Source organism: Chenopodium album, chromosome 26 (genome assembly GCF_948465745.1).
Source record: "Chenopodium album chromosome 26, dcCheAlbu1.1, whole genome shotgun sequence".
In the NCBI taxonomy this organism is placed as follows: domain Eukaryota; kingdom Viridiplantae; phylum Streptophyta; class Magnoliopsida; order Caryophyllales; family Amaranthaceae; genus Chenopodium; species Chenopodium album.
Genome location: NC_137859.1, coordinates 35,464,943 through 35,492,878, shown reverse-complemented (window position 1 = coordinate 35,492,878; position 27,936 = coordinate 35,464,943). Strand labels below are relative to the sequence as shown.

General features: G+C 35.3%; 1 protein-coding gene across 1 annotated transcript; it reads right to left on the bottom strand.

Annotated features, from left to right (window-relative positions):
* Positions 1-30: 30 nt before the first annotated feature.
* Positions 31-25,038, bottom strand: LOC145618098 (regulatory-associated protein of TOR 1-like). The gene is made up of 24 exons (XM_081672887.1): positions 24,874-25,038; positions 24,202-24,590; positions 22,702-22,804; positions 21,010-21,092; positions 20,735-20,893; positions 20,534-20,650; positions 20,286-20,437; positions 18,102-18,256; positions 17,851-17,995; positions 12,764-12,842; positions 12,503-12,604; positions 11,384-11,467; positions 11,147-11,257; positions 10,670-11,023; positions 10,384-10,567; positions 6,877-7,428; positions 6,341-6,670; positions 6,121-6,244; positions 4,479-4,603; positions 3,898-4,043; positions 3,720-3,821; positions 2,202-2,287; positions 1,443-1,527; positions 31-1,037 (listed from the first exon to the last, which is right to left on the bottom strand). The coding sequence occupies exons 2-24, from the start codon at positions 24,559-24,561 to the stop codon at positions 699-701; spliced, it is 4,077 nt and encodes a 1,358-aa protein (XP_081529013.1). The 5' UTR covers positions 24,562-24,590; positions 24,874-25,038; the 3' UTR covers positions 31-698.
* Between the last annotated feature and the right edge of the window lie 2,898 nt (positions 25,039-27,936).

Genomic DNA, 27,936 nt, shown 5'->3' with positions numbered 1-27,936 from the left:
AAGGAAGAGAGCTTATTAAAAGACAAGGAATTCTGAAGGATAATGATACACGCTGATTACAATTAAGTGAATCACAATTTCAACAAATTCTATGTACAAGATTAAATGATGGATATCAAGCATCTACCTCTACCACTAGAGCACTCGTTAATCAGCTAATACATGCATAAATATGCATCAACATCCCTCTGTCGCCTAAACCGTTAGGGTCAATCACCCAAATTCACTGTCTAATATGAACGCTTGCTTGTAATATGCTACAATTTGAAGCAAATGGAAAAGAAAAACATTACAAAACCCCTCCCCTACAGAAATTTCGAAAAATAAGACATAATAACAAATGATGGACAAAGACGCAAGGCATTTATATATTTACACTGTCAATACCTATATTGCAAGCTTATTAGCAGAAGCCTCCCTGGAATGAATGGACTCTTTTCCATCTAGCTCGACATTTACATGGGGGCTAATGAATGTGCAGCAGAAAAACCTAATTCCAAAAGCCAACCTCCACAACTCCATTATACTCTGTATGAGAACGTAGTGACACGACTGATGCATCATCATTCCCAATACCTCCCAGAAAACAATTCTCTGGAAAATCCCAAATCATTGTAACTTCAACCTAGATCTCAATCATGTCACCATGCTTTGTCTTAAACAATGCCATAGCCTTCGGCTTTGGCTAGTACATATGTTCATCTTGTGGGATTATTGTCATCGGCATATAAGGTAACAAAGGGATCGGCAGCGCCAGCAGCAAGTAGCACTTGATAGGGATGGAAGCTGAGGCAACTTACAGGTCCAATCTTCTGAGCCATGAATGTTGGGTGATATCGAATGGTGCCTAGTTGCTCACCTTCTAAACTGAAGACTTTAATAAGCTGCTTTGCAGAACCACTGGCTATAATAGGTGCATGCCGATGAACAGCTAAAGCTGTTAGAGAGCCCCTGTGGGCATCAATTGTGAGGTACGCATCACTGTGATTTCTAATATCTAGGAACTGAATGTCACCAGCCTGAGATGCACTGACAATCTGGAGATAGAAAAGTGAAACAAATATGTGGTTAGGCAGTGCTGTGCAACCCAATTTACGAAGTTATTTTCCCAGACAAAAACTCGGATTAGCAAGAGCATCTGAGCATGTATGACCTCTGTTCCTTTTTGTTCTTTACACTTTTACTTTATACCTGATTTGGCAATGATATTTATTATAGTATCCTTCCTTACACAACCCAAACACCCCACTTGATCAATCACTGTTATTTGTAGGCCAAAAATCATGCTGTTGCCACATGTTGCCCACATTCTCTCTCTCTTCTGACCTTAATTTTAGTGCAAATATTAATTGTCAAGAATAGAGGTTATCCTAATCATCAATTTTATCCGATTTTCCTATTAGTGCTGCTGCTATATAAGCAATAATTTGGCAAGTACTCACCTTAGCCACATCTAGCCCTGGTTGAAAGCCGATTCCTACAACTCTTTCAATTCTCTGGATATGTGGGCGGGTAGCACAAACAAGCCTAAAGAGGATAAGAATATTCAGAAAAAGTCAAAGATGGTTACAGATATAGTAAGCCCAGAGAAGACTCAAAATCTCACTAAACATACACAGTTTAAGGAATATCAAGAGCAGCAGAAAATAATGAGAAAACTGTTGAGTAGTCTCATGCTTGAAATTGTACATAGCTTTTAATATAATGTTTCATTTGATCTATCTGATTTAACAGTTGACATTGTCATTAATACATGTGTGTGCGTATGCAAGGAAAAGCTTTGACTTTAATAAAAAAATTAATAATTAGAAATAATTCATCCAGTTCCTTCCATTAGATCTTGCCAACATCCTAAACTTGAACGAACTTGTTTTCTCACAATGAAACCCATGCCATGTCATTCATACAGATCTTTTTAGTTCTTAACACATGTATTGTGTAATACAACTTCCCAATGGGAAATAATGGCATTAATCATAGTAAAAACATACTACCGTTATACAAACTAAATTCCAACGGCCAATCTGCAAGTAGTCTCATTTGAGTCTCACATAGCAACATTATTGACATGTCAGTGCAATCAAGTTAATCCCAAGAAAAGCACCAAGCATGTGACAAGGAAAGCTAGCATGTGCAACTTTGACAACATACAATGCCATTTTAAAGTAATAAAAGAAAAAGAAGACCCAAAGTCAGCTTACATTTCAGGTGTTCTAATGTCATAGAGTCTGACAGAGCCATCAACAAACCCAGCAGCAAACTGACCTCCATGAACTTGAGAAGCAGCCTAGAAATCCAAGTTACAGTGTTAAGCAGACAAAAAAAAATTTGATGACACAAAGAACAAAAGAATAGCAACTAATCAAAAGAGTATGATAGCTAATCACAAAGAACATATATCTATGTACTAAAAATTAAACTAAGAACAAAGACTGACCCCTTGGGAATTTATTTCACATGTTTTCACTTAAATATCCCCTTTAGTGAGGTTCAAGATAGAGTATGGTTCTCACATTTGTTTTTAGGAAGATGTTTGGAGAGGAGCGCAACCTGTTGATGTTATGTTCCCTCGATCATTCCAATTGTCTTCTTGGCATAACGCCCCATTGTCTATATTTTTCGTGAAAATGAGTAGAATTTACATTTCCAGAGGCCTCCATGTGATGGAGATTGAGTAGTTTCCTTCTTTTAGTGAGGTTCTCAAACTTCAATTGCATACAGTAAATGATCCAACAGGGGACTCTTTAGGAACTTTTCATGTGTATAAATTCTCTGTTGTTTTGACCCAGCCCCCACAATTTACACTTGTCCTGATAACAAATTTGATTTGAAAGGGCACAAAGTCCCTATAAAGGTGAGAGATCGTGTTTGGACATTAGCATTAGGTAGGACTAATTTTAATGGCATGCTTCAAAGGCCTAGGCTGGGGCTAATTCTTTAGGATATTTGCCTGCAGTACCAAAGTGCTAGCGAGTCATATTCATATGTTTTCCTTCATCATGAAATGGCAAACTAGCTTTGGTAGAGATTTATTGCTTTGTATCAAGAAACTAGGGTTTGCCTTCTGATGATGGTGGATTTCTTACAAATTTGTTCTCCAGGGTCTGGCAAGGGCAAAGAGAGCACAGTGCATTTTTAAGGAAATATTGTGACATTTTTGGTTTGAGAAGGATTCCCATGAGCTTCTCTATCTTCTGATTAGGTCTAGGACAAATTAACTTTTCTTGCGTCTTAAGGGGCTAAGGCTGCAGGGGCATTAAAGGGAAATTTGATTCGAGAGGTTCAGATAAATTACTCATTTTATTCAGAAAATGATTACTCCCTCAATTTCATTTTAATAGACACACTTTCCATGTTTAAATGTTTAAAAAATGATTGCACTTTACCTTTTAAACACATCCTTACCTCTTTTGGGTCCACTATTACTTTCTTTTTTACTATTTTTTTCTCTTTCCAAATTCCTTTTTTCATAATTCTCTCACATGCTTCAAGTGATTTCCTTAATTTAAAAAGCAGGAAAACCATTAACATGAGATGGGGGAAGCATAATCTATATTTTTTCCCAAAAAAAAAAAAAAAAAAAAAAAAAAGAGAGAGAGAAATCATAAGAGTAAGACATAAATTGAATAAATAAAGGGAACATTAAGTACTGGATCTCAAAAATCAATACAAATGAAACAAGTAACTAAAATTATCAAGGTAGGGATAAAAAGAGATACCAAAGCTGATATGCTGCTATCGGGGGATGAAGGAATGGAATGCACAAGTTGTTCTTTGTCTAGATCCCAAACCTTGATTGACGGCACATCTCCAGCCACAAACTAAAATAGATGGAAATATTTTAGAATAAATTTCAAATTATGTGAAGTTCAGGTGGCTGACAAAACAAGTGCTTACTAGGCATCCAGATTGTTGTTGCCAATCCACAACAGCATTCAAATTTCGAGTAGTAGGTCCCTGAACAGACAGAGAAGAGAAAGCAGACACAAGCTTCTGTTTCCCCCTTTGCATGTAGTCTTTCCATATCCGAACATTTCCATCACCTTCATGAAGAAAAAATAAATTTAATTCACCCTTGGTTCTAATAATTTAGGTATCAATATACTTCCTCCGTTTCTTTTTAAGTTGACACATATCTTTTGCTAATGCACAAATTCAACCATTAATATCTTTAATTACCGATAAGCAAAAATTATAAAAAGTTGATATTTTGAATATATATATATATATATATATATATATATATATATATATATATATATATATATATATATATATATTATGACGAATCCAACAAGATCCCATGACTATTTTTCATTATGTATAAATCACAAAACAAGGTCAAAGGGAAGTGTGTGAATAGTGCTTAAGTCAAAATGTGTCAACTAAAAAACAACGGAGGTAGTATTACTTAATGCATGAGAATTCTCAGACTCATAGCATAAAAATGTAAAGAAACATAGACAAGGAAACTTTACCAGAAGCAACAAGAAGTAAACTATCATCAAGTTCATTTAAAAGGCAGAGTTTAGAAATTCCTTTGTCAGGAAATTCATGATTGTCGAAACTATTCAAAAGTGCTGGTTCCTCGTAGTTCCAAACCCTGAGAGAAACACAAAGCACATGAATGTGAGCAAAGAAAAGTATTATAGTGAAAGTGAAAAAGATCAGCTACTTTGTTCAGCTGATAAAATAATAACAAAACTGGTACCAATAAAGATGTTGATATGCACTTAAAACTTGTATCTATATAAAAAAATAAATAATAATAAACCTACATATATATATAGTCTGGTTTTGCTGGAATTAGCAGGTGACAATTTTATTGTTCAAAACAATGTTACCTCATTTGACAATATGAGATTAGGTACAAGTTCGTAATATGCTCCCTACTTTGTTAAAATGAGCCAAGAATTACCAATTAACTAGTATAATTTGCCTTTGTTGACTGGCGGTTTGCGAGGGGGATGGGCAAATTATGCAACCCCAGTAGAATTTTCCCAACCCCCCCCCCTTCCCCGCCCGCCCGCTAATTGCCTACACCCCTCCCAATTTTCCCGCCCATAGCCCAATTCAAAAAAATTTCCCAGTTGCCCACATCCCTCCCAAATTGTGCCCAATTTCTCCAAATTATGTAACACATCATGTGCAAGCCATCAAGTCAACTACATAAACTATGGCCTAAAGATACGAAGTGATACACACACGAATAACAGAAAAGGAAATTGCCATGAACAAGAGTAGAAAATGTATCGGCTGTTGAAACCTTAATGCTTCAGCTTCTACCTTAAATAACAATACCAAAAATAATATGTACAAGTGTATTTGACATTGCAACACCAGATGTAAGCAAAACAGGAACCATTTACAAAACCATTAAGCCAAGTTTCCCACTATATTCTGTATAAACCCACTAAACATTATAGCCTATTGAACTCCAACACTTCAATTATCAAAATTCAAGCACAGGCCAAAAAAAGGAATTTCACCAAATAGATAGGCGCATTCTGCAAGATAAACATCTAGAAATCAATGACACCATTACTCATGTAAGAAAGGTCACTCGTTTACTAAGCTTTCTAATTGAAACATCACATTTGCATTGACTGTATACATACGTGCACACAGAACTAAATCACACAGAGAAGGGCAGCAAGGGCCAACAACAAAAGTGCACAAAAAATAAAACATCAAAATATCCATGAACTTCAACATTTGCCAACTCTTTTGTCCATAATCTTTCAGAAAGAATGGTATCAAATTTTCCAACATCTAGAAGTCCATTTGATGATTTGCAGGTGAGAAGCAAATAAAAAATAAAAAATAATAAAAAAAAAAAGATCCCTCACACCTCTAAACTGATCAACAACATTATTAAAATGGAAACTAATTACAAACACATTAAAAGGTCTAACCTATGGCATGTACAACAGATATTTCATTACTTAACATTCATAATATCCAGGACTTAACCAAAAATCAAACTAAATGCCAAAATCTACAAGATAATATTCTTCTAGATGCTTATCTCAAGGTTTTTAAAAAGAAACATCAGCAGATAATTCTTCAAGAATCAACAAGAATATAGGAAGATAAACAAATTAAGGGACGTTTTCTTACCTAATCCTTTCCTTCTCATCTGCTGCAATTACAATAGGAGAGAATGGTTGTAACAAGGTAGTTTTTGTACCAGTCTCAAATCTGGTATCCCAGCTTGCAATCTGATTATTTAGCTTGCTAACAGCTACAAAAACATTTTACAAAATCAGGATACAAGGATCAGCATGTCAGGCAATGACAAGTAGAAGCATTACAGATAATGATTAACAAGCCAACTTACAATAATGCTGACATTTTACTATGAGGTCCAACGTTGATCTTTCCTTTGCTTCCCTCTTTGCTATTAATTCTTCACTATCATCTGTTGATGTAAGAAGAGGTTTCGAGAAGTGCCCACAGCTCCAATTATATATTGTTGATCGTGGAAGAAGACTACGCTCGGTATTAGCATTAGACCCGCCATAACCTAGCAGTGGATCTGCTAACCCTGAATCTGGAGAGCTGAGCAAGTGTGGTCGAAATTCCAAGGAAGAAACTCTTCTTATTCCTGTCAAGTAACTCGCTCTAGGAGGACTTACAGGAGGAGTTCTAAATGTCAATGGGAGATGACCTGTCAAACCACCCCAAAATAATATTTCAGCATAGAAATCTTAGCTAAAAATCAACTAAATCTGAAAACAGCAACTTGTCTGAGGAAGAAACAACATTATAGCATCAGATCACAGCCAAAGATACAATCAATCAACAGCACCAAATACTGTCGCTAATGCATTAGTTAGATTTATCAGGCTTCTTGTCAGCACATCAGAGTCATACCTGAACTCATATCAAACCACGATGATGATCGAGCTAGTCCAGAAAGCCTCGCACCAGCAGAAGTGGTAGGCTCGCCTGGCCGAACACTACCAGTAGAGGGCCTTATGGGTCTTGCAACAACCTGCTCAATTCCAATAATAGAGAGAACTCTCCGCCCAAGTCTTGCAATGCGAGGAGATGGGTCCTTTGCTAATGTACACATGGAAAAAATACAATCCAAATAAAGACTATTATCAAGAGGTCTGGGTCTAGCATGGTTTATGATTCCATTGCCAACAGCATCATTTGATGCACCAGAATCAGAATGTTGAGATGAATCATCTGAAAGAGGAGATCCGTGCATTATTCCAGCAGTAGCCAGTGGACTACTCGTGGAGACTCTCCCATCCCGAACAATTGGAGTGCTGTCACCCCCAATCCTTAACAGAGGACCAATGTGTGAAGTAATGATACTTCCCGGAGTACTGAGCCCAGTGTTTGGCTGGGATCTCCAATATGTGGCAGCAACAGATTTGAGATGCTTGTTATGGCCAAAAGCAAACCGAGCTAAAGCTGTTCAAACATCATAAGAAATTGTTAAAAGCAATCTAAATGAAACGGGACAAAATATTCATATTATGAGGATGCACAAGTGACAAGGTAGACACATATTTCATCAACATGAATATTCCAGATACATCAAAATATGTTTCCATAAATCAGTAGCGTATCAGACAAATTAAATCTTAGAATCTGATCTTATACAATACGTTATAGAACTTTGTGTTCCTATGCCACACCTAGCTAATGGAATTTCACCTCGCATAACCAGAAGGCGCAAAATGTTGGCAAACCAGAAAGATTAAAATCAGATTCAGGGGTGTTTACATCAACACAAAACTCATTAGTTCACATCTTTGTGAAGCAAATAACTGAATATCCAAACACCATGAACCACGCCATTACTCCTCCAAAGCAACATTATTTTAGGGGAAATTCTCAATGGTGGCCATTAACTTTTGCACATTACATGTGGTAGAAACTCCTATGGTAGCCCCCATATGCTGTTTTATACTAAATGTGACCATATTAGTTTGACAGTAAATGTGACCATACTAGTTTGACAGTAAAATAGGTTGATTTAGTGTTTACTAATTTAATTACAGTTCAAAGCTCATAAATAATTGTTCACTACAACATTAACAGGGTTCCAACTGTAGCTTATAAAATCAATTCATTCTCTATCCTCTTTCACAGCTCATATCATCTGTTTGTTAGTACTATCCACATTAAATTTAATTATTTTGTTTCTCAGAGGAGCAATGGAAGGGAAGTGGGTCAAACTCAATGCCTGTTGGTATCGCTTTTATCCTAGAAAATGAGATGAAACACAATTTTCAGTACAAGCAGCAGCCATGGAAGGGCATATTATAAGTGCAACATATGCAGGTTGTTCATGAGTTTAATGAAGCTGGATACTTTATTTTAGGTTTGAGCAAGAGCAAATTTTTATGACAATTTTCAGAGAAAGACAGATGAACTATCACTTAAATAGAGGGATAGAAAGAAAGTTAAATTGAGTAGAGATAAATCCTGAAAGAGTAGGAGGCGTTTTAGTAAATCCTCCACCAACCCAAAGCTAACCTTGAATATTTTAATGACATAATTACTTTTTAATCAAGACTAAGGCTGTGTTAGGGAATATATTGCAATTAAAGACTACAATGAGATTTCCATAACTTTTAGCTCCTATGTATAATGTTCAAAACTTTAAGGCCGACATTAGCACTGGAAAAAGTTGACTTGATACAACATGAAATAAAATAGACACAAAATGTCGATTAGTGTAGAGCCCTTATAACCCATTTACATAAGAGGGTGAACACGAGTTTTACTATATAATAAATGGGTTGGGTTAGTGTAGAAGATTTCAACCAGAAGCTAACACGATTTTACCTGCTTTTCTGAAGTATATATATTAGAATTTTTTAGAAAATAACACCACAAATTTTGAAAATTTGATTATAACACCACATTATCCCAAATTTTTATTATAACACCACCAAAAAGCCAAAAAAATTTGATTTCACCACCAACTAACGGATCTTTGGATGGAATCCGTTAGTGGGACCCACCAAGCAGTGGCGGATCTTGAAACTTTTTTTATCGGGGGCCAAAAATTTTTAACATGATAAATCATGCATGACAATATTAGTAATAGAGTTAGTATTATATAAACCTAGATCATGATACTCCATACTAATAATGATTGAGTTATTTTGTCAAAACCCTATCTTACTTTGCTTAAATAATCTTGTGTTATTTTACTACAACAATATGTTATTTACGTATTACAAAAAAATAGCAAACAATTATAAAATAACATATATATAAATTGAAATATTAAGAAAATCATATCTAATAACATAAATTTTGTAAACGTAGAGTACCTTGTGCATGGTACTCCAGGAGTAAGATAGAAATTGCTCAATATAGTAAATAGCACAATAAATTTATGTCTTTTTACTACCCGTCTTATATTTTTTTGCAACTTTGGATATTATTTAAGAGATATAAAATATTTCAAAGTTGCAAAAGAAAATAAAACAAGGTAATATCTTTTTTTATCTGGTGCGTTAAAATATGAAATATAGAGTTTGATACAAGTGAATAAATTAATTAAGAAAAAAAATCATATCGTAAATAACAAAAGAACATACATATTGCTAATTTGGGCTTAAGTGGCAATGTAGCATATTTGAGCTTTAAGTTATACACCTCAACTTTTTTCCAAAAACCTTTGAGGGGCCAAGCCCTTGTGAGCCTTCACAAAGGTCCACCCCTGCCACCAAGTACACGTGGCTCTCATTGATTAACTTTATAAAAAAATTAAAATAAAAAAAAATTAAACCTAAACCCTAATAACCCAGCTTAGATTAGTTAAAAGGGTTAGGTTAGTGTCAAGAAAGATTTTCATCACGTTTATTGACTTACAGAACACAAATTTGGCACGACACAACCTTTTTGAGAATTTGCCAAAATATATACTTTCTCCAAAAAAAATTAAATTGCAATTGCACTATTCATCACTTGGACATTTACACTATTCTCACACTCCCCTTGATGATGTTGAGTAATTTACTATGTTACTCGGACTCTTCATTTTACCTCAAGTACCCGTGTCGGACCCTCGACCCTCGTACATGGGTATGACACATGGACACTTCATTTTAGTTGAAAATCATAGAATTTTTTCACAAAATAGCCGAGTCGAACACTTGGACACGTACTCGTGTCGGACATGGGTACCCGAGTCCGAGTAACATAGGTAATTTATACGTAAAGAAATAGTCATGTCAGTTCTTTATAGATTCCTCACAGCACATACTACAAAATAACAAATTTTTTACATTCTCCCTAAAAGGTTATTGAAGGTAGTAGTTTTATAAAATTGAACAATGGCAAGCATGGAATTCCAAACTGTGTATAATAAAGAGCAGAAAAAGTAAAAGAGAAAGAATCTCTTACCTACTGCAACCTCAGCCCTGACAAGAGGACTTCCATCTGAAACAACACTTAAAAGGTTTTTAATAATACTAATTTCAGCTCTCAGCTTTTCATCATCATCACACTCTTCATCCCCTCCATCTCCCGAAGAGTCAAATCCAACACCAAGCAAAGTTCCCAATGCAAAGACAGCAGAGGCTCTAACCTGAAAAACAGTCATCGTTGTCTTCCTTTATACATGAGTGAAGATATAACTTTTTTTAAAAGATGACAACACATTAATTGCTATGATGTATGATAGGCAAACCTCAGGTTGGGGCTCAGACAATAGAGATGCTGATATTACAGCAGCACCTGCCTGTAAACCTACTATCTGAGCCTCCGTAAAATCTTCCCACATCTTTCCTAGACAGAGACAAAGCCATTGGAGAAATAAAGGTTCAGACTGAGCATCACTTGGAATTGAATCTTGAAGGTACTTAAGGCACACATCGAGTAAACCAGCTTCTATACAAGCCTCTTGTCCCCGTTTATGCCCATCTACAATGACGGCTAATACAAATGCAGCCATAGCACGCTGCTCAGGAAAGGCTTCCGAGCTCTCAAGAAATCTAATAAAATATGTATGACCTCCATCCTTCACTAGATCAACCTGACATGACTGACATTCCAGCAAAAAAACATCTTTAGAAAGAATCCAATAAACATATAAAGAGGTTAGAAAATTGAGGGGGGTGGGGGGGTGGTTGGTGGGGGTGTTAGAAAGTTCATGTTCCATATTAACCTTATCAAGAGCAAGGATCTTTGTCCAAATGAAAACAAGAATTTGCCGCAGTTCAGGTGTTGTAGTTTGCAACAGCTTAAGCACATATGGGAATATACCAACAGACAATGCCTAAAATAAGCACAAACTCATCGTTAAGGCCAAAAATGCTGTGAGTATAAAAGGAGCAACAGGTTCCAAATTATGAATCAGTAAAAGGAGATAAAGAAGCAAATATTCTCAGTCTCAAATAACTACCAAGTCAACAGCCCAGGGACCCATATCAAGGAATCTCCCAAGAAGCACCAGCGCCCGGAAACGATGACATTGACTAAGAAGGACCTACATCACAGACAAAAAAAATCAGCTACGTAGCACCAATATGGATACATACACAAAAATGAGGACAGGACAGGACTGAAAATAGCAAAACCAAAATTATAGATAAATAAAAAAGAAATTACATAGTCCTTCCAATTCTATAAGTTTGACTCATTACTGTAGATTCTTGAATCTAGGATTGCATGGAAAAAGTTAGTGGGAGTAAGATAAAAGTAAATGAAGTAATCCCTCTATTTTATTAATTGACACAGTAGCTTTCGTGCGGAGTTTAAGGAGAAATACATAGGGTGTACAATAGGGTAACTTGCTGGAGAATTCAATACTAGGATGTAAGATGAGAGAAATAATAAAAAAAAAAAAAAAATGTAGGAGTGGGGACCATGGGGGAGAAAAATAATTTAGAATGTAGTAATGGAGACCAAAAAAAAAGATATAATTCTGAATAGTAGAATAATTCTAAAAAGGGAAAGTGTATCACTTAAAAAGAACGGAGTAAAGAGAAGGGGAAAAAAGAAAGGTGTTAGGAAAAAGATAGGTGTTAGAAAAAGAAAAGGTGGGTGTTAGAAAAAGAAAAGGTGGGTGTTAGAAAAAAGATGGATAAAGTAAAAGTGAGTAAAAATATGTGAATATTATGGGTAGGAGCGATAAGATAGTCAAAAGGGTTTTCAAAAAAGAATAAAGTATAAGTGAGCCGAACTTTTTGAAACGGCTCAAAATGGAAAGGGAGTCGAAATTTTGGGAACCAAAGGGGGTGTAATATTTCCTCGTTTAAAAAAAAAATAAAAAATAAAAAAAAAAGGTAAAATAAGTTGTAGAATAAGTCATAACTCATAAAGTGGAAGTGATAGAGAGTAAAGACCTATAGTTTTCAAACCCCCTTTAAAAAGGTTTTTAAAAAATATACATATTTGTTAGACTTGTCACACGGGAAATTGAGGGGGGGGGGGGGGGGGGGGGGGGAAGCTTAACTAAGAGCCGAAGAGGATGCTTGGCAGAGAGAGAGAGAGAGAGAGAGAGGGTAACATATTTCTACACCTGAAGAACAATAGGCAACTGCTCTGGTGGCTTCTTTTGCTCAGATCCATGGTCAAGCCATACTTCAAATGCTGTCAACTGCTCTGTAAAGAAGGGGCTAGGCTGAAAGAGAAAAACGAAAAGAAGAAAACTCATTACTATACATTAAAACAGATCCGCAGAGTCCTCAGGAAATTAGGGACATGGTTCTAAACATTGTTCATCTCAACTTAAAGTGAAAAATCCACATTAAATGGCACAATAAGCATAAAAGGCACACACCTGAAACTCTGCAGTTGGATCATTCACGAGTGATGGAAGCTGAGAAAGACAGATTTCAGCAGCCATGTCCCATGCATCCCTATAGTCACAAAAATAAAAATAAATAAAAAATAAAAAATGATGCAACGAAATAGAATAGCTCAAGCACGGGTTGCAATCACTTACCAAATGCCAATTCATTTAGTACATTTCTAACATACAAAATTGTTTAAAAAAAAAAAAAGTGAGCAATAATAGGCAACATCAGTAAAAACTTTTTATGAAAAGATTGCTTTATACTCCCTCTGCTCATAAAAAATTGCTCCATTTGAATTTTCACGGACTTCAAGCTACATCTTAATTCATTAATATCTCCATTATTGCACACGTAAAATTACAAAAAGTTTATATTCTCAAAGTATACTCCCTTTGTTCCTAGAAGATTGTCTTGTTATATTCAGCATGGTTTCCAATGCAATCAATCAATCAAAGCCTTAATTTCATAAGTGGGGTCGGCTACATGTACCAAATTTGATTATTCCGTGTAATCATGAACAAAGACCCTCCTCCATCCCCTACGATCCAATGCCTCATCCTCATGCACATCCATATACTTCATATCCTTCCTAACTCCTTCCAACCAAGTCATTTTCGGTCTCCCTCTCCCTCATTTAACCCCTCCATGGTCCCACTCTTCCACTCTTTGTATCGATGCACCCTCGGGACTCCGTTTAACCCTTCCATGGTTTCAAATGCAATATTATAATAAAAATATCTCAAGCCATACATCACAAAAATTTTAAAAAATTACATACTTTGAGAAGAATCTAACAAGATCCCACTTGACTATATTCAGAAGTATACATTTATCTTATTGTATTAAATTCCAATTACATTGGAATCTCTCCAAAGAGAGGAATGTAGGAGTACATTGTATTGAATCTAACAAGACCCCCACATAACTATAATGTTTTCTATAGATTAGTGATTTTTTTTTAAAATTCCCAATTATAGGATTACATAAATTAGCAATTGAAAAAAGCGAGTGTCAATCAACAATTTAGACTTCACAATAGAGATAGTAGTCTTTTAAATACTTAAAACACCAAGGGGTTCATTGATTAGGGGGTTTTAGGAAAGATAGAGGATCAAGAGCCTTAATCCTTTTACTACTTGTTTGGTTTTGTATGTACCTTTTGCTTTGTTAAGTTCCACGAGTTCCACCCAAATCACCCCCTTTCCATGATTTCAATATCCTCAAACTAATCAACACCTTTGATCCAATGCGACCCTCCCCTTTACAGTCAAAACCATCCTCACCATCCCAAACTCCCAAAGCTGCCAAAAGTTCAGCCACCACGAATACCAACACATGAATGCTACTACCATTGTTGCAAACAACACCGTCACGACCTAACAAAATCCGATCGCCTCTCCTTTACCAAGATAGACCACCGCCTGACAATTAAAATTGCCTCACCCTCCACCATAACCCTCATGCCAACCATATACCTTCCTGAAACAACCTGCTACCATCATTTCCCCTTTTTCATAAGCCCAAAACTCAAAGATGACCATACTTGGCTCTTAAACTAGTAATGACAAATACATTGGAATGAAGTTGAAAGTAGCACTACCTTTCATCAATCGTGTTTGATTAGAAATCGATGGCCAATATGTATTTATGTGATGCTACTCATCATGGGAAGAGAGTTAGGATGCTAGCCAGAAGGCCCATAACTATAGCTACTATGAAGCTAAACAAAGTGGTGGTGTTGGTAAAAGGTGAATTGAAATCCTTTCCTCTCTTTTTGAAACCAAGCATGATGTAAGAGAATTTGTTTCTATTATGTTCTAAAACCATACATTACATTTAAACCCCCCCCCCCCCTCTTTTTTTTACTATTCCTCTCATTTACCTTTCTTTCTTCCTTTCCATTTCCCTTGCGTAAACCAAACATCCCCTAAACCTATAACAAAAGTCTACTTCTCATCTACTCACTACCTCTAAAAGAGTATCTAGACAAAATTTCTGTAGGAGTAGTGTTTCTATTAGGGGGCATTTATTTAGGTTATTCAAATGGTAATGGAATCAACAAAGATGGTGACCTTAATTGTTTAAAATGTTAATTTAGTCATTCCCTTTCCCACTCAATTACCCTAAAGTCCTCTACACTCAATACCCACCCCCTTAAGGTTTCATATACCCTTTCTCTCTACTACTGCCATCTCAACCACTACTTTGACCAACATACCCACACACCACAGCCCCCACCATTCACGTAATCACCAACCGCCTTACGCAAACACTTGAAACATGCCACCACCACCACAAAAACCACCTATAACCATTGAAACACATCCCCCCCCCCCACCTAAAACCTACTAAACACCATGAAATAGCCTCCAACCAAAACCCAACACCACCACCGCTTAAACCACTACCACGATCATGAAAACCACCTCTAATCACTGAAACTCATCCCCATCCACCTAACACTCACACAAACCACCATGAAATCAGCCTTTGAACAACAAAAACCCACCCCACCAACCTTAGAACTACCACTACCCACCCACTATACTCCACACACAATTAAAACCCATGCATCATCAACCCAAAATCAGCTCTACAGCCTTACTTACCAATAGAATCCACCCCCATCCACCATACAACCCAACTACTAGAATAAGATTTTTTTTAAAAAAAAAAAATCTTATTTTAAACAGAAAGGTGTAGCAACAAACAAAGTAGAAGGTAGCAGAAACAGTGGTTTAACTTAAGAGGGGAGTAGAGGGAAGAGTGGTGATGGTTATTGTGAAAAAAAATGTATAGAAGGGAAAGATTGGTTGTGGTTGTGGAAGATATAAGGGAAGGGGTAGTATTGAAATATAGAGTGATTTCCTTTACTTGGATTTAAAACAAACATGAAGAGATATTAGAGGCCTAACCTTTCCTAAATGTTTCCCTTTCCCCTTCTTCAACTAAAAGCCCCCTTAGTAACTTAGCAAAAATAATTCTATCTCTGCAGCAGCAAATAGAATAGATCGTTACTGAGAAAAGCATTAAGTACAAGTCAGTATAATATCCTAATACCTTATTCTTGCTGACCAATCTCATTTCAAACTGAATTTCGGCACCAAATGTCCAAATCCCATTATATCCTTACCAATTAAAAAGTATAACAAAGCACTTATGAATAGTGTGCCAATTAGATCCTTGAAATGTTTGTTTACCTATATGCCCCGATTGATATGACGCTAATTGCCACCATGTTTTTCCTTGTGTGATTTAATGATTTAACTATAATGAATAATATTGTGACAATTATACCCTCTAAAATGTTTATGTACAAATTTTCCTTCATTGATGTTAATTGCCTTTTTCTAACTCTTAAAAATAGTGTGCTGGCATTTATACCCTAAATTATTTGTTCACATATTTTCACTCATTTACGTTGCTAACTAAAAGAGCTCTACAAAAATGGCTAGCTATACCGCGCGCGCCACCCTAGTTCCTTGCAAATTTCAAAAGTTGCAAGCCCTTCCTTAACATCTTTAAAAAATAAGCAATCAAAATATATGGTGAAAAGTCTCATCTTCCACTTCACATAAGTTGCAAACAGTTTTACAGTTGATAATTTGATATGATGTTTAGACAATCTAGTGGTAGGAAGATGATCTTGTACAACCAGCCACAGTATAAAAACAAAATACTCCTGGGACTAGTCTTGTTGTTACAAATAAGCTTCCTTCAGGGAAGAAGTTCATTAAAGCCTCTTTCTATTCACTAGCCAATCCACCAAATTGATCAATGCAAGTTCTGCATTACAAAAACCTTCTTTAACACCCAGGAGCAAGTACTTATGATATTAAAGGGAACTGATCCCTTCCAATAATGTAGTAAGAGTTCGCCAGGTTAGGGAGGATTTGCAAAGGGGCAATCTTTTGGGGAAATAGTAAATAATGAATATAATATAAGCGTAACATGAAACCAAAAATGAATAACACAACACCAAATACGTATATTTTCTTCAGCTCTTTAACCTTTGCAGCTTTGTATCTCTTCATAATTTCAAGGAACAATAGAATCTATACCATTCCGGCAAATTCCATCTTTTTTCACAATTATCTCTTCAAACCTTTCAATCTAATTTCTTAAGCATCTCCATCATGCTAGAGATAAAATTAATAAGTACACCAAATAAAAAAAACAACCTCGTCAATTACGCAAAATTGTCATGAATATTTGTCAAGATTCTGATGAAAACCTCTGTATCCACTACGTACATTACACAGATGGGACATGCAGCACTCCTATAAAGCCTATCACCCAACTAATTTTCATGCATAAAGTGTTTTTATGTTCCCTTGTGTATTCCCCGCATCATCCATATAAAATTTTTCAAACAAAAGTCGTGTGAGGTCAGTAGTAATTAATTTTCTACATCAGCAAATCTCCCGTTCTCCATTTTCTTATAGCATGAACATTTTCAGTACATGAAGTCAGGACTCCTTGTACTGCCCTATCTTAGATCTAGACCAAAGGCTCAACATCTCAACTCATAGTCTATACCCCCTGTTGTTTGGATAAAGATTTGATCTAAGGCAAGCCCATTGAAAAAGGGGAAATCCAATACATGGATACCACCTCCAATTCTCATGGCATCAACATCAAATACTTCCAGATGACAAATTATCAACTCTGCAAATCCTAAACAAACATGTGTTGGTTGCAATTTTTAGAGCAATGACCACTTAGCAAGGTGGTGAGTATACTCGATAAATTTTTTAATAAAAGATAATTGAATCTTACTCATTTTATAAAGTTATGATAGCCTTGCGAAAAGAATAAATGGTAACATTAAAACAAATTAAATGAGTAAATCCTATGATGATTAATAAATGCCAGAATGCCACCCCAATACTAAGCCTTTTTGAAGAGATGGTACTACGTGTTTGAAGACCATTAAGAGACATTGCTTGGCTTATTGTCTTGTTAAGAAGAGAAACATTCTTGCTACTGTAATGCAAAACATACTAAAAATGAAAGAGAAGCACATAAAATATGAGTGCTTCTGAAAAGTGTGCTCAAGTTTCATACATACCACATATGATGCTGATGGGTTGGCGGCAACATTGGGTACGAAATCGGAGAGCAGTTGGCTGAACGCATTATTCTCTCCGCTAGTAAAAAGTTGCGGAACAGACTGGCTACTAACAGATCTTGTCTGAATAACCTCTGAAAAAGATCTGACACATGGAAAACAGATCAAACACCACAAATTCAAGGAGAACTATAAGCCAAAGTTCAAAACACACACACATTAAAAAAAATTATAAATAAAACCAGCTTTACCATGTGGAAGAACATTCCAAGCAATCGTGTCTGTCACTGCTGTAAAAATCCAATTAAGTTCACCAAGAAGTGTTTTACGATCATTTGGACGACCAGGAATTTTGTCTATGAGTGAATGATCAAGAGATTCACGAAGCAAGGACCGTTTGCAGAACCTGATAAATTCACTCATATACAAAACAAATGAGAAACTATAGAAATGTGACATAACAAGCAAGAATTAGAACATTATTGAGATTAAAGCATGAAACACTCTAGAGGCATCTTTATAATCCTAATTATGAACCATAAATTAAATTGGAGATACATATAAACTTATTAAGTTTGTCAGCCCTACATTTAAAAGCACATGAACGTTACATCAGATCATCTAGACACAGATGGCCTACAAAATATGAAGTTATGTGCCACCCGTGATCCATCTTCCAATTACTTGCTCCTCCATAAAAATTCTTTTCTTCACCAATCTTATTGATGACATTGACACATCTAGCTTTCACAAAGTTCAGTGTGGCAAAATTATCAAAACCTTCACCATATACCTAGCACTAACACTGTTCTCACATGCATAAGACATTGACAGAGAAATTATCATATATAAAAAAATTAAAAATAATAGAAAAAAAGTTTTAAAAAGGCATAACAATCTTCAAATAGCATGAAAGATTTTATGTTCGAAATCATATTCAGGTTTAAGTCTCAGTTATGTATCTGCGAATCACACAAGGGAAATTCTATATTTAAGAACACATGGAAACATTTAAAACTGTCCAAAATTTTATATGAGCTGGAAATGAGAGCAATTAATATTGTTAATATTGTTAATAAATAATCTGTTTAATACAATGGATTTTACAGTATAAATCTTCTTTTAAAGTTTATTTAAAAATAATTCTTCAAGGATTGACAACCTTCTTTCTTATTTAAAGAAAATAAACAACTAAAGATATTAAAAGAAAAGAAAAGAAAAACAGGAAGTAAGAAACATTTAGTAAAATAACTCAGGCCCTTGATAGTCAACCCTCCTTTCTAAAATGTGAAGACCCCTCCCCCATTATTACAGCGTATACAGATTATGGATAACAGTAACACAGCAGAGGAGCAGAGATGCAGAGCTACCGCCACCTCCATCAAATCAACCACCTCTCTGATTGTTCTCAGGCAACCACCCACTAGCAAAAAGGATACCACAATGAGGTAAGCCTCTCACCAGTGTTTTATACCATTCCTGTGCATAATAATGACTCAAGATATAGGTCTAAGGCTTTCAATTTCTGATCTGGAAGAAATTGTTGATTTTGCATTCAGCTGAAATCATAATGTTGAAACAGCAAGCACAAAGGAGCTGGGTCCTCCCAGATCTCTGTATAACATGTTCACACCCAGGTCAAGTTGCACTGTCATACAATGAGTCAAAGCAGAGATGCAGGCCTACAGCCACCAACCCATCAAAGATCAACCACTTCTCTGATTTTTATCAGGAAAAAATCTACCAGCAATAAGGACACCACAATGAGGTTTGCCTCTCACCGTTGTTTCATTCCATTTCCATGCATAGCTAAGGCTCAAGATATATGTCTAGGGTTTTAATGTAATTTCTAATCTGGGAGAAATTGTTGATTTTGCATTCAGCTGAAATCATAATGTTGAAACAGAGAACACAGAGGAGCTGAGTCCTCCCAGATCCCTGTATTACATGTCCACAGTCCACACCCAGGTGAAGTTGCAATGTCATACAATGAGTCAAAGCATCATATAAGGGCAAATTTGGCTTATAGCACTGCAAGCGAGCTCAGTAGGTTGACATATTCTTTCACACAAACCTAAACATTAGCGAGGAACCAAAGAGGCACTGCCAAACAAATACTTCTCAAGAAGCAAATTTGGTCTTTTTAAAGTGAACCAATTTAATCCACAAAAATGTCTAATGGATAAACAGGCAGCTAGTTGGCAACCTTGACTATATTTCATAATTACTGTCTATAGGATGGTGGGAGAGATTAAACAGAGGACGACCAACAGTGTTGTAGCAATTCTAGAAAGATATTTGCTTGGAAGAACAAGTTAAAGAAGTGACAAATTCCCTATTTCAGATGAATGTTCGATATTGGCAACACTGAATCAGAAGTCAGTTAAAACAGTAGCTGCATCATAAAAATTATTTGTGAAAAAAGTAATTATTACCATCTCAAGGCCATCTGGATAGGTGTTGTGAGGCAAGAAGTGAAAACATCAGCAGGAAACTCAGCACTCTGAGGAAGGGTCTCATGAGCTTCACAAGCTGCAAGCAAGATGCAATCCTTTGCAGCACCAGAGGAAACAGAAGCATCGATAAGCTGTCAAAAATCAGAACTAACCATATCATCCACCAACATATCATCTATAGGGTGATAGGAAAAGGGGCTTTTAAGCACCAGCATAAAGGTCTATACCTCTATGAAAGCATTAAGTATATTTCCAGCAGCAGAACAATCAAACACATAGATTGACGGGGATTTTAGCCAGGAATCCAACTCAGTGACTGGCAAGGGGATATACTGTGTATAACTCTGCATAAGCGCATATTGAAGCAAACAGTCAGCTCCAAGAGGTAAAGCTAAAAGGGAAGTGAGATAGTATAAAAGGCAATTTACCCTATTGAAGAGCCAGATTTCACCATTGGTTGTTGGTTTTGGTACCCCATGTCCATTGTAGTGAAACAAAACTCTCTCTGTCTTTGCAAATCTACGACAAGTATTACATAATCTCTTCACTTCTTCCACCGTCGGATCAAGCTGGTACTTATACCGAGCCTGTGAAGATACCAAAAAATTAACAAGGAGCAACACCATTTTGAGTCAGCCAAGCAAGGGAATATGAACATGATGAAAAACAGAAGTGTGTTATGGAAAGGATAAATAGTAGTCACCTTGGGTTGCCATCTTTCATACTGCAAACTAAGGGCCTTTCCAATTGCTTCCAGTGCTTTTTGAGGTGCCATGGCCAATGGGTCTGACACCATGAAGCACAGGTAAGGATAAGTACAAGTGCTATACTTATATCCAAGCAGGCAACAAATCAACAGTAACAGAAAGGATAGAGAAGCTTCAAAACAATGCATCTAAAGATCACACTAAAGAACAAAAAAGAGATCAGGGTGAATAAGAAAGAACCTACTCAAGGAATGAAGTCACTAAGAAAAAAATAACTCATCCACTAAAAACAGCCCCAACAACCTTCCAAAAAAAAAAACAAGAGCTAGCAGAAACATAAATAAAGAGGGGGAAAAAAAAAAAAAAAAAAAAAAAAAAAAAAAAAAAAAAAAAAAAAAACAGTGACAAAAAATGATGATGAAAATACAATGAAAGAAGCCCCCAAAAAAACAAAAAAACAAACTTCAATAATTGAAACTGCTGGTCAAAGCATTGCTATTAACTCTTTTTTTTTAACATCTTAACATAACTTCTTGGCAAGCAGTTTAGTGAAAAGAATAGGTAAGCAAATGGACAATTTTGTAAATATATATACATATATATATGTATATATACTATAACAAAAGTATATCATTAGTTCTGCCATCACTATTTCATCATACATTAGTTATGCCCAACACATATTCATACAACATCAAAATTCTCCACTATTAGGTATGTCCAATGGCAGAATTTGAGATCAGGCAAAATATCTGTCATAGGCTCATCGCCACATTCATTCTTTTTGAAGATTCTCCTTTCCCCATCGCAGAGCACCATATATTAGTACAATGACCTTTTCAAAGTTTCATGGCTTTCACAAATGGCATTGTGTTAATTCAGCCACTTCAACAACTTAACAGCAATCAAACTTTTCATACATCTTTTTCTTAACTATTATCTATTTAACTTCATCAATTGTTTCAATGGATGTATTCATAGTTTCATACTGCCATTATAGTTTAAAACCCACAATTATTAAACCAATACTATGTCATCATCAATGTAACCTTTTCAAAGGTTGCTAACCAATTGACATCTACATAGTAATTATTTTTCACATTAACAATTAAAACAAACAAAAAAATTACCATAGAGATACTAAACAAGCTTGCTTGACCCTAAAGGCGATCCAAAAACTTTTCATCTCATAACTTGCTCTTTCATGTTATTATGAGAAGATCTTTAGCAATCATACTTACTTATCCCTAAAGGGATCTTTTACAAAATTATAAGAAACAAGTTTACTTTCCAGCATAACAGCATTGAGAGTAGTTCTCTTGCCAAAAAATATGAAAGTAATGGACAACTTTACACACAAACATTAGGAACATCTCATCTCCAATTCAGTTAAACTTCATCATAAAAAATTAAAAAAAAATTAAAAAAAAAAAAAAAAAAAGAACCCATTAACTTGAACCATCAGTCGTTACAATCTACATTATAGTGACTCTTCGTTTCACCTCAAGTACCCATATTGGATATCCAACACTCAAACATTGGTATGAAACTTAAATTAAGAAAATTTGCAAAACTCTTGTAGCATTATCAAGTTTGACACTTGGGACACATACTTTTGTCTCACACTTCTACCCAAGTCTAAGTAACATAGGTCACAATTAAATGAACAGAAAAGAAGTCGGACGTACCTATCCAGCACTCCAACCGCGCACAAGGAGATATTTTAATAACATCAGGTGGGTCACAACTGATATTTAAACATAGAACAAGAGCTACCATTCCTGTCTTCATCTGCAAAAATATATCTAGTGGTAAGCATTAAAAACAACCTAACTCGTAATGAAATGATAGAAGGAAAAGTGACACATCAAAAGCCCAAATATATGTGTATCTGATTCAAATCATTTCCTAAGAAAATTCTGCGCATTATAATTTTTTTTTTATAAAAAAGGTAATTTTTGTTATTATCATTTAACAGCCTACCAGGTAATTGGCAACTATGATCAATTCAAAGTAATTAACTAGCTGAATGTGCATTATGGTGGAATAAACTTATCACATAACATCTAAGCCATCATGAATTAGCAAACCAAACCCCTTGTCCCTGATACCTTAGTCAGTAATTAAGGTCAGCCATCCTTATCCTGCCTCTTCTTTTACTTCAATTCATAAAAGTCATATGTATATAAACTCAAAAGCTAGCTTTTTCATTAAAATTTTCCCCTAAATGATTTCTGCTCTCTAGAAGATATCTCCCAAAAAGGCCAAAGCACCAGCAAAACACCTCTTCATCTTCACCCAATCTCTCAAGTCCTTAGTTTTAAAAAGCGCAAGGCGCACCGAGGCGCAAAGGGTCTTTGGAGACTAGGCGCACACCTTTTGTCTACAAGGCACAGTTTTATTATCTTTTATTATAATTTTTTTTTAATTCTGGTATTAAATATCTAGTCAAAAAAAGGCATTCTTTCCAACCCATGGAACCAATTATCCTAGGAAAATACTAAGCAAGAAAGAATGAGATTCTGTTCTCATAATCTTGCAAACAAACAGTTCCAGAGTGCAATTTCAAAGCTGATTTGAGCCTAAATAACAGGAGATCTCAAAGAGTTTTCTGACTGGTAAATAGTTTGGATTATTTCAAAAATTTCTAAACAAAAGTATCACTTTCTAATATTGTCTTAAAAACCTTCTTAACAACAAAATATAGACACCTAAGTAACTATTGTGTCGATATCTTTTGACAATCTGTTGGTTTGAGAAGAGTTCTATCTCTCTATTGGTTAATACCATTTGTCAAACTAGCTTGTAGAGCACTATAGAATTCCCCCAGGACTGCATTGCATCCTCAACAAAGTAATATGGAATAGAAGATAATCTCAGCACAAGTAAGGTTCACCATTCGTAAATATGATACATGGACTCCTAACAGTATCACACACAATAGTACATCTTGTAGTCCTCTAATTCGGAAAATTAGCACAATCGCAGCCTAACCTGAACAACATATACCTAAAACTCAAAGAAATATACTCAAATTCTTCCCATATATTAATTAGAATCAGGATAAGAAAACTTATAGACTTTTCCTACATTTACACATTTCCCAAGTCCATATATAATTCTATCCACACAATATGAAACAACAACAACCAAAACAAAGCTATTCCAGGAATAAAAAGGAATCTTACTCGATCCCTAGGCCGCCATTTCGACACCAACCCGCTCTCAGCAGGCCCAGTAGGAACAGAATCCTCAAAACCCTCGTGCCGGAGCTCACAAAACACAATAGTTTGGGGGAAATACATCGTACTTGTAGTAGTAGAAGTATTTCCTGCAGCAGTAGTCACCACAGTGATAGCATTTTCAAAGACATTGCCACCACTGCCACTCGTGCTGGCAGTTTCAATAACCTCCCGGGCACGATACAACTCGACATCATCACGATTCACATACTCATCCAAGCAAGCCCGTCCCTGAGCCAAGGAATGAGGGGCAGCCACCCTTGGCCCAGGGAGTAAAGGTCCATTTTCATAGTTCCCTCCTAACATTTAAGGGTTATACTTGTATAAACAAAATCCTGCAACACATTAGCAACCAAATTTGATTCAATCAACAAACACAAGCTCAAAAAATCAAGTTAAATCATTCTCCAATAAACACAATGAATATCAAAATCCCAGCAACAAAATCGCTCATTATAATCACTCACAACTTCAATAATTACAACCAATAGTTCAATAATCTAACTTACAAGAACCCTAAATTGAATATAGTGACAATTAAATTAACGATTAACACTAGATTGTGAAATTGATAATCGATGATTTATAAAAAATGAAAAAGTAAAAAAACATCTTTACCTCAGAAGGTGCTTCAATGGAGGAGAGAAAGCACAGAAGCTGCTTTAATGGAGGATTTAGAGTAGGCTTCAATGGAGGAGAGAGAGAAGAAGAGAAGCAGCGACGCAGCGTAAACGTGAAAAAGCTTCAAAGGGGAAAAAAATTAACATAGGAGAATATGGGAAAAATTCCTAATGTATCTCTAAGATTTGTTGGCCAATTAATCTTATTGGTATAAAAGTAAAAAAAAAAAATAAATAAATTTTTTTTAAAAAAAAGTAATAAATTCTTTCAAAAAAAAATTATAAATTTTTTTTATTGTTTATTATTATTTTTTGTTATTTTAGATACACTAAATACTATGAGAAACTAAGTAAGTACCAAAATAGCATAAAATTTAGGCTTGTGTAATGGTGTATAAATTTTATGTTGGTAAATAAATAAAAATTAAGTTAATCTCTAACAAGAGACATTTGAATCATTCTAGTAGATAATTAAATAAAAACATCATCACTGCACGAGTTAATAAAAGCAAGATATTTGTTATTATGCCCTAATTTATTCGTGAAATTCGTTGCTTAGTCAGCTTCTAGGAAATAGCTAGTGGTGAAACAAAAAATTAAATTGAAAATCAATACAAATCCACCTTTGCATTGCAAATGGTTGTGAAAACTCTATAAAATTATCCTCCTCTGCCTAATGACATTGATTACTTCACAATTGTCGCCCTCGATCATGATGCATGTTTGGAATACCTAAATAATGGGCTCCTGTAATTACCTTGAGCCCTTCATGAACTTCAATTTGGAGAATGAGCAATTTTGACAAATTCTCATTTCAATTCGGCAAACATATTATGTCGAGTCATCCCTAATTACAAGTTTTAAGGCTATGACATCCCCCTTTAAAATCATCAAAGTTAAACTTATAAAACCCATGAAAGAAGGCTCCCAATTAAATGTCAATTTTCATGTTATTGAGGTAGACACTCGATGAGGTGGGCGTGGGATTGAGGCATCTGGATTGTTAATGTATGTGTTTCTTTGAGTGCACCTGATGTGTCCATTTTGTTATCTTTGTACAATATATATTCCCTCGTTTCTTAGTTATTTGTTGCATTTTTTAGCTCTTCGCAACCATTTTTTACCAATACTCTTTTTTAGTGTGGTTTGGAGGATTTTATTTGAGTTTGGTAGGAATCTAGAAGTTTTCGACTATTTTCTCCTATTAAAGGAGGCAATGAGAGGATAGCATGGGTCATTGAATGAAGGATCTAGTCTACCCGATCTAGCGGAGTTTTTGTACCCGACCCCTACTACAATGGGTGGGTGGGTTGCTTGGTTATCTAGATGTAGGATGCAATGGAGCATCAGAAGTTTGTCTTCAACACTGCATACCTATTCGATCTAAAGCCAATTTCCTTTAGCGCAACAACTTTAAAAAGAAGACTTTCAACCCTCTTCACATATGTGATATTGTGTGTACTCGTGCACTACTTGAGTGAGGTTTTGCAAGAACGATCTTCTTAGTATCTAGATTTCAAGTTCTTAGACTATACATAAGTACTTTTGTAAAGCTCGACTAAGGCACACTTAAATTAGATACGTACTTATAATTAGTTTTCTTATTTGCTAATAAGAACCCTAATTTTCTTTTCTTTTTTTTTTAAAAAAAAAATAACGTAGTTATTGATTACTTCAAGTTTCAAGCTTTCCGCCTCTTCAAAGGCACTTGACATATTGTTCCATCAAATTAGCTTGCTTTTACTTGATTCTTCAAATATTTTGTTCTTCAAAACTCAAATAAAAAAGGTATCGCATTCTCTCAATTATGTGAGTATTATTTCTAAAGGATCATTTATATTAATGATACTAATTAGATTATTGTCACTGTCAATGAAACTTATATTGATTTCTGTTTTCCTATCCATTGAGATTCCATTGTGAAGTGTTATCGACATTGCAAGAAAGGTGTCAATCTCAAAAATTGTGCATACAAGAAGAGTCAAGGTCACCTTAATCCCATCAGATAAAAATCAATAATAGCCAAGTCATTCTTAAATTTGAATTTAGTAAAGTATTTAGTAAACAAATTCTAATAGATCAATATTTGAGTGCCTCTGCGATACGATATGATTTGACACTTAGCAACATTGCTAAGGTACCACTTACAAGTTAAGGGAGTTTTATGATGTAATATATTATGATACCTAGTAAGAGTAAGTTGATCATAATGATAGATTTATGTGTTATACATGAAGTAGAATATCAAATGATAAAATGATAGATTTATGTGCTATGCAAACACTTGAATGCACATTCTAGTTATGCGTAAATTTGGTGGTGCACTTAAATTAAAAGCTTAATGACAACCTATGTTTTTTTTTACCTATGCTCGTTTAGCATAAATTTATAATTTATATGCTATCTAGGTTTAGATACGTATATTCTTTTTTAATTATATATATTTTCATTATGATCTTAATTTTCTACGAAGTACATTCATTATGTATTACACTCTTATTATGTGTTATTTAGTCTATTTTTTTTTTTATAAAATTTGCCCGTTTATTTTTTGAGTTAGACCCTATTTAGCAGTAGCGTTTGAACTTTGAAGTAGTGGCTATTGTCAAAACAATACTAGAAAAAAAAAGTGTTTGATAAGGTAGTAATTCGAAGAGAAAAGTCTGGTTAATATGGCATATTAACCAGTATCGTTTATATGAGGGCGCATTGGTAATTTTAACCTTTTTAGTAAGGGCAAAATTGTAAACATGTGAGAGGACCGTTAACTTCCAAAATGCCGGCATTTAAATAGGGGTTGTAATAGTACAATGACAGTGTGTTCTTCATCGTCCTTCGTCGTCCAGTTTCAATGGAATTTGAAGCTCACAAACATGTTCAGTGGAGGAGGAAGACAAATCCTACCATTTGGGGTTAACCATGCCCTTTCTTTCTCCATATTTATTAGGGTTTTTCGTTTAATACGGCGGCGAACCGGCGGCTTCGCCGCCGAAACAGTGACGATGACGAAAAAGATGGTGGGGTGTGAGCAGAACACGACGAAGAAGATGGTGGAGTGCGA

What these genes read in the sequence shown, in the direction of transcription:
- LOC145618098 (XM_081672887.1), bottom strand. Translation starts at nt 24,561, where the DNA reads ATGTTAGGAGGGAACTATGAAAATGGACCTTTACTCCCTGGGCCAAGG. An exon ending in GTCCCTGGGCTGTTGACTTG is followed by an intron (nt 11,258 to 11,383) that starts GTAGTTATTTGA and finishes TGCTTATTTTAG; the next exon opens with GCATTGTCTGTTGGTATATT. An exon ending in CAGGGCTAGATGTGGCTAAG is followed by an intron (nt 1,038 to 1,442) that starts GTGAGTACTTGC and finishes TTCTATCTCCAG; the next exon opens with ATTGTCAGTGCATCTCAGGC.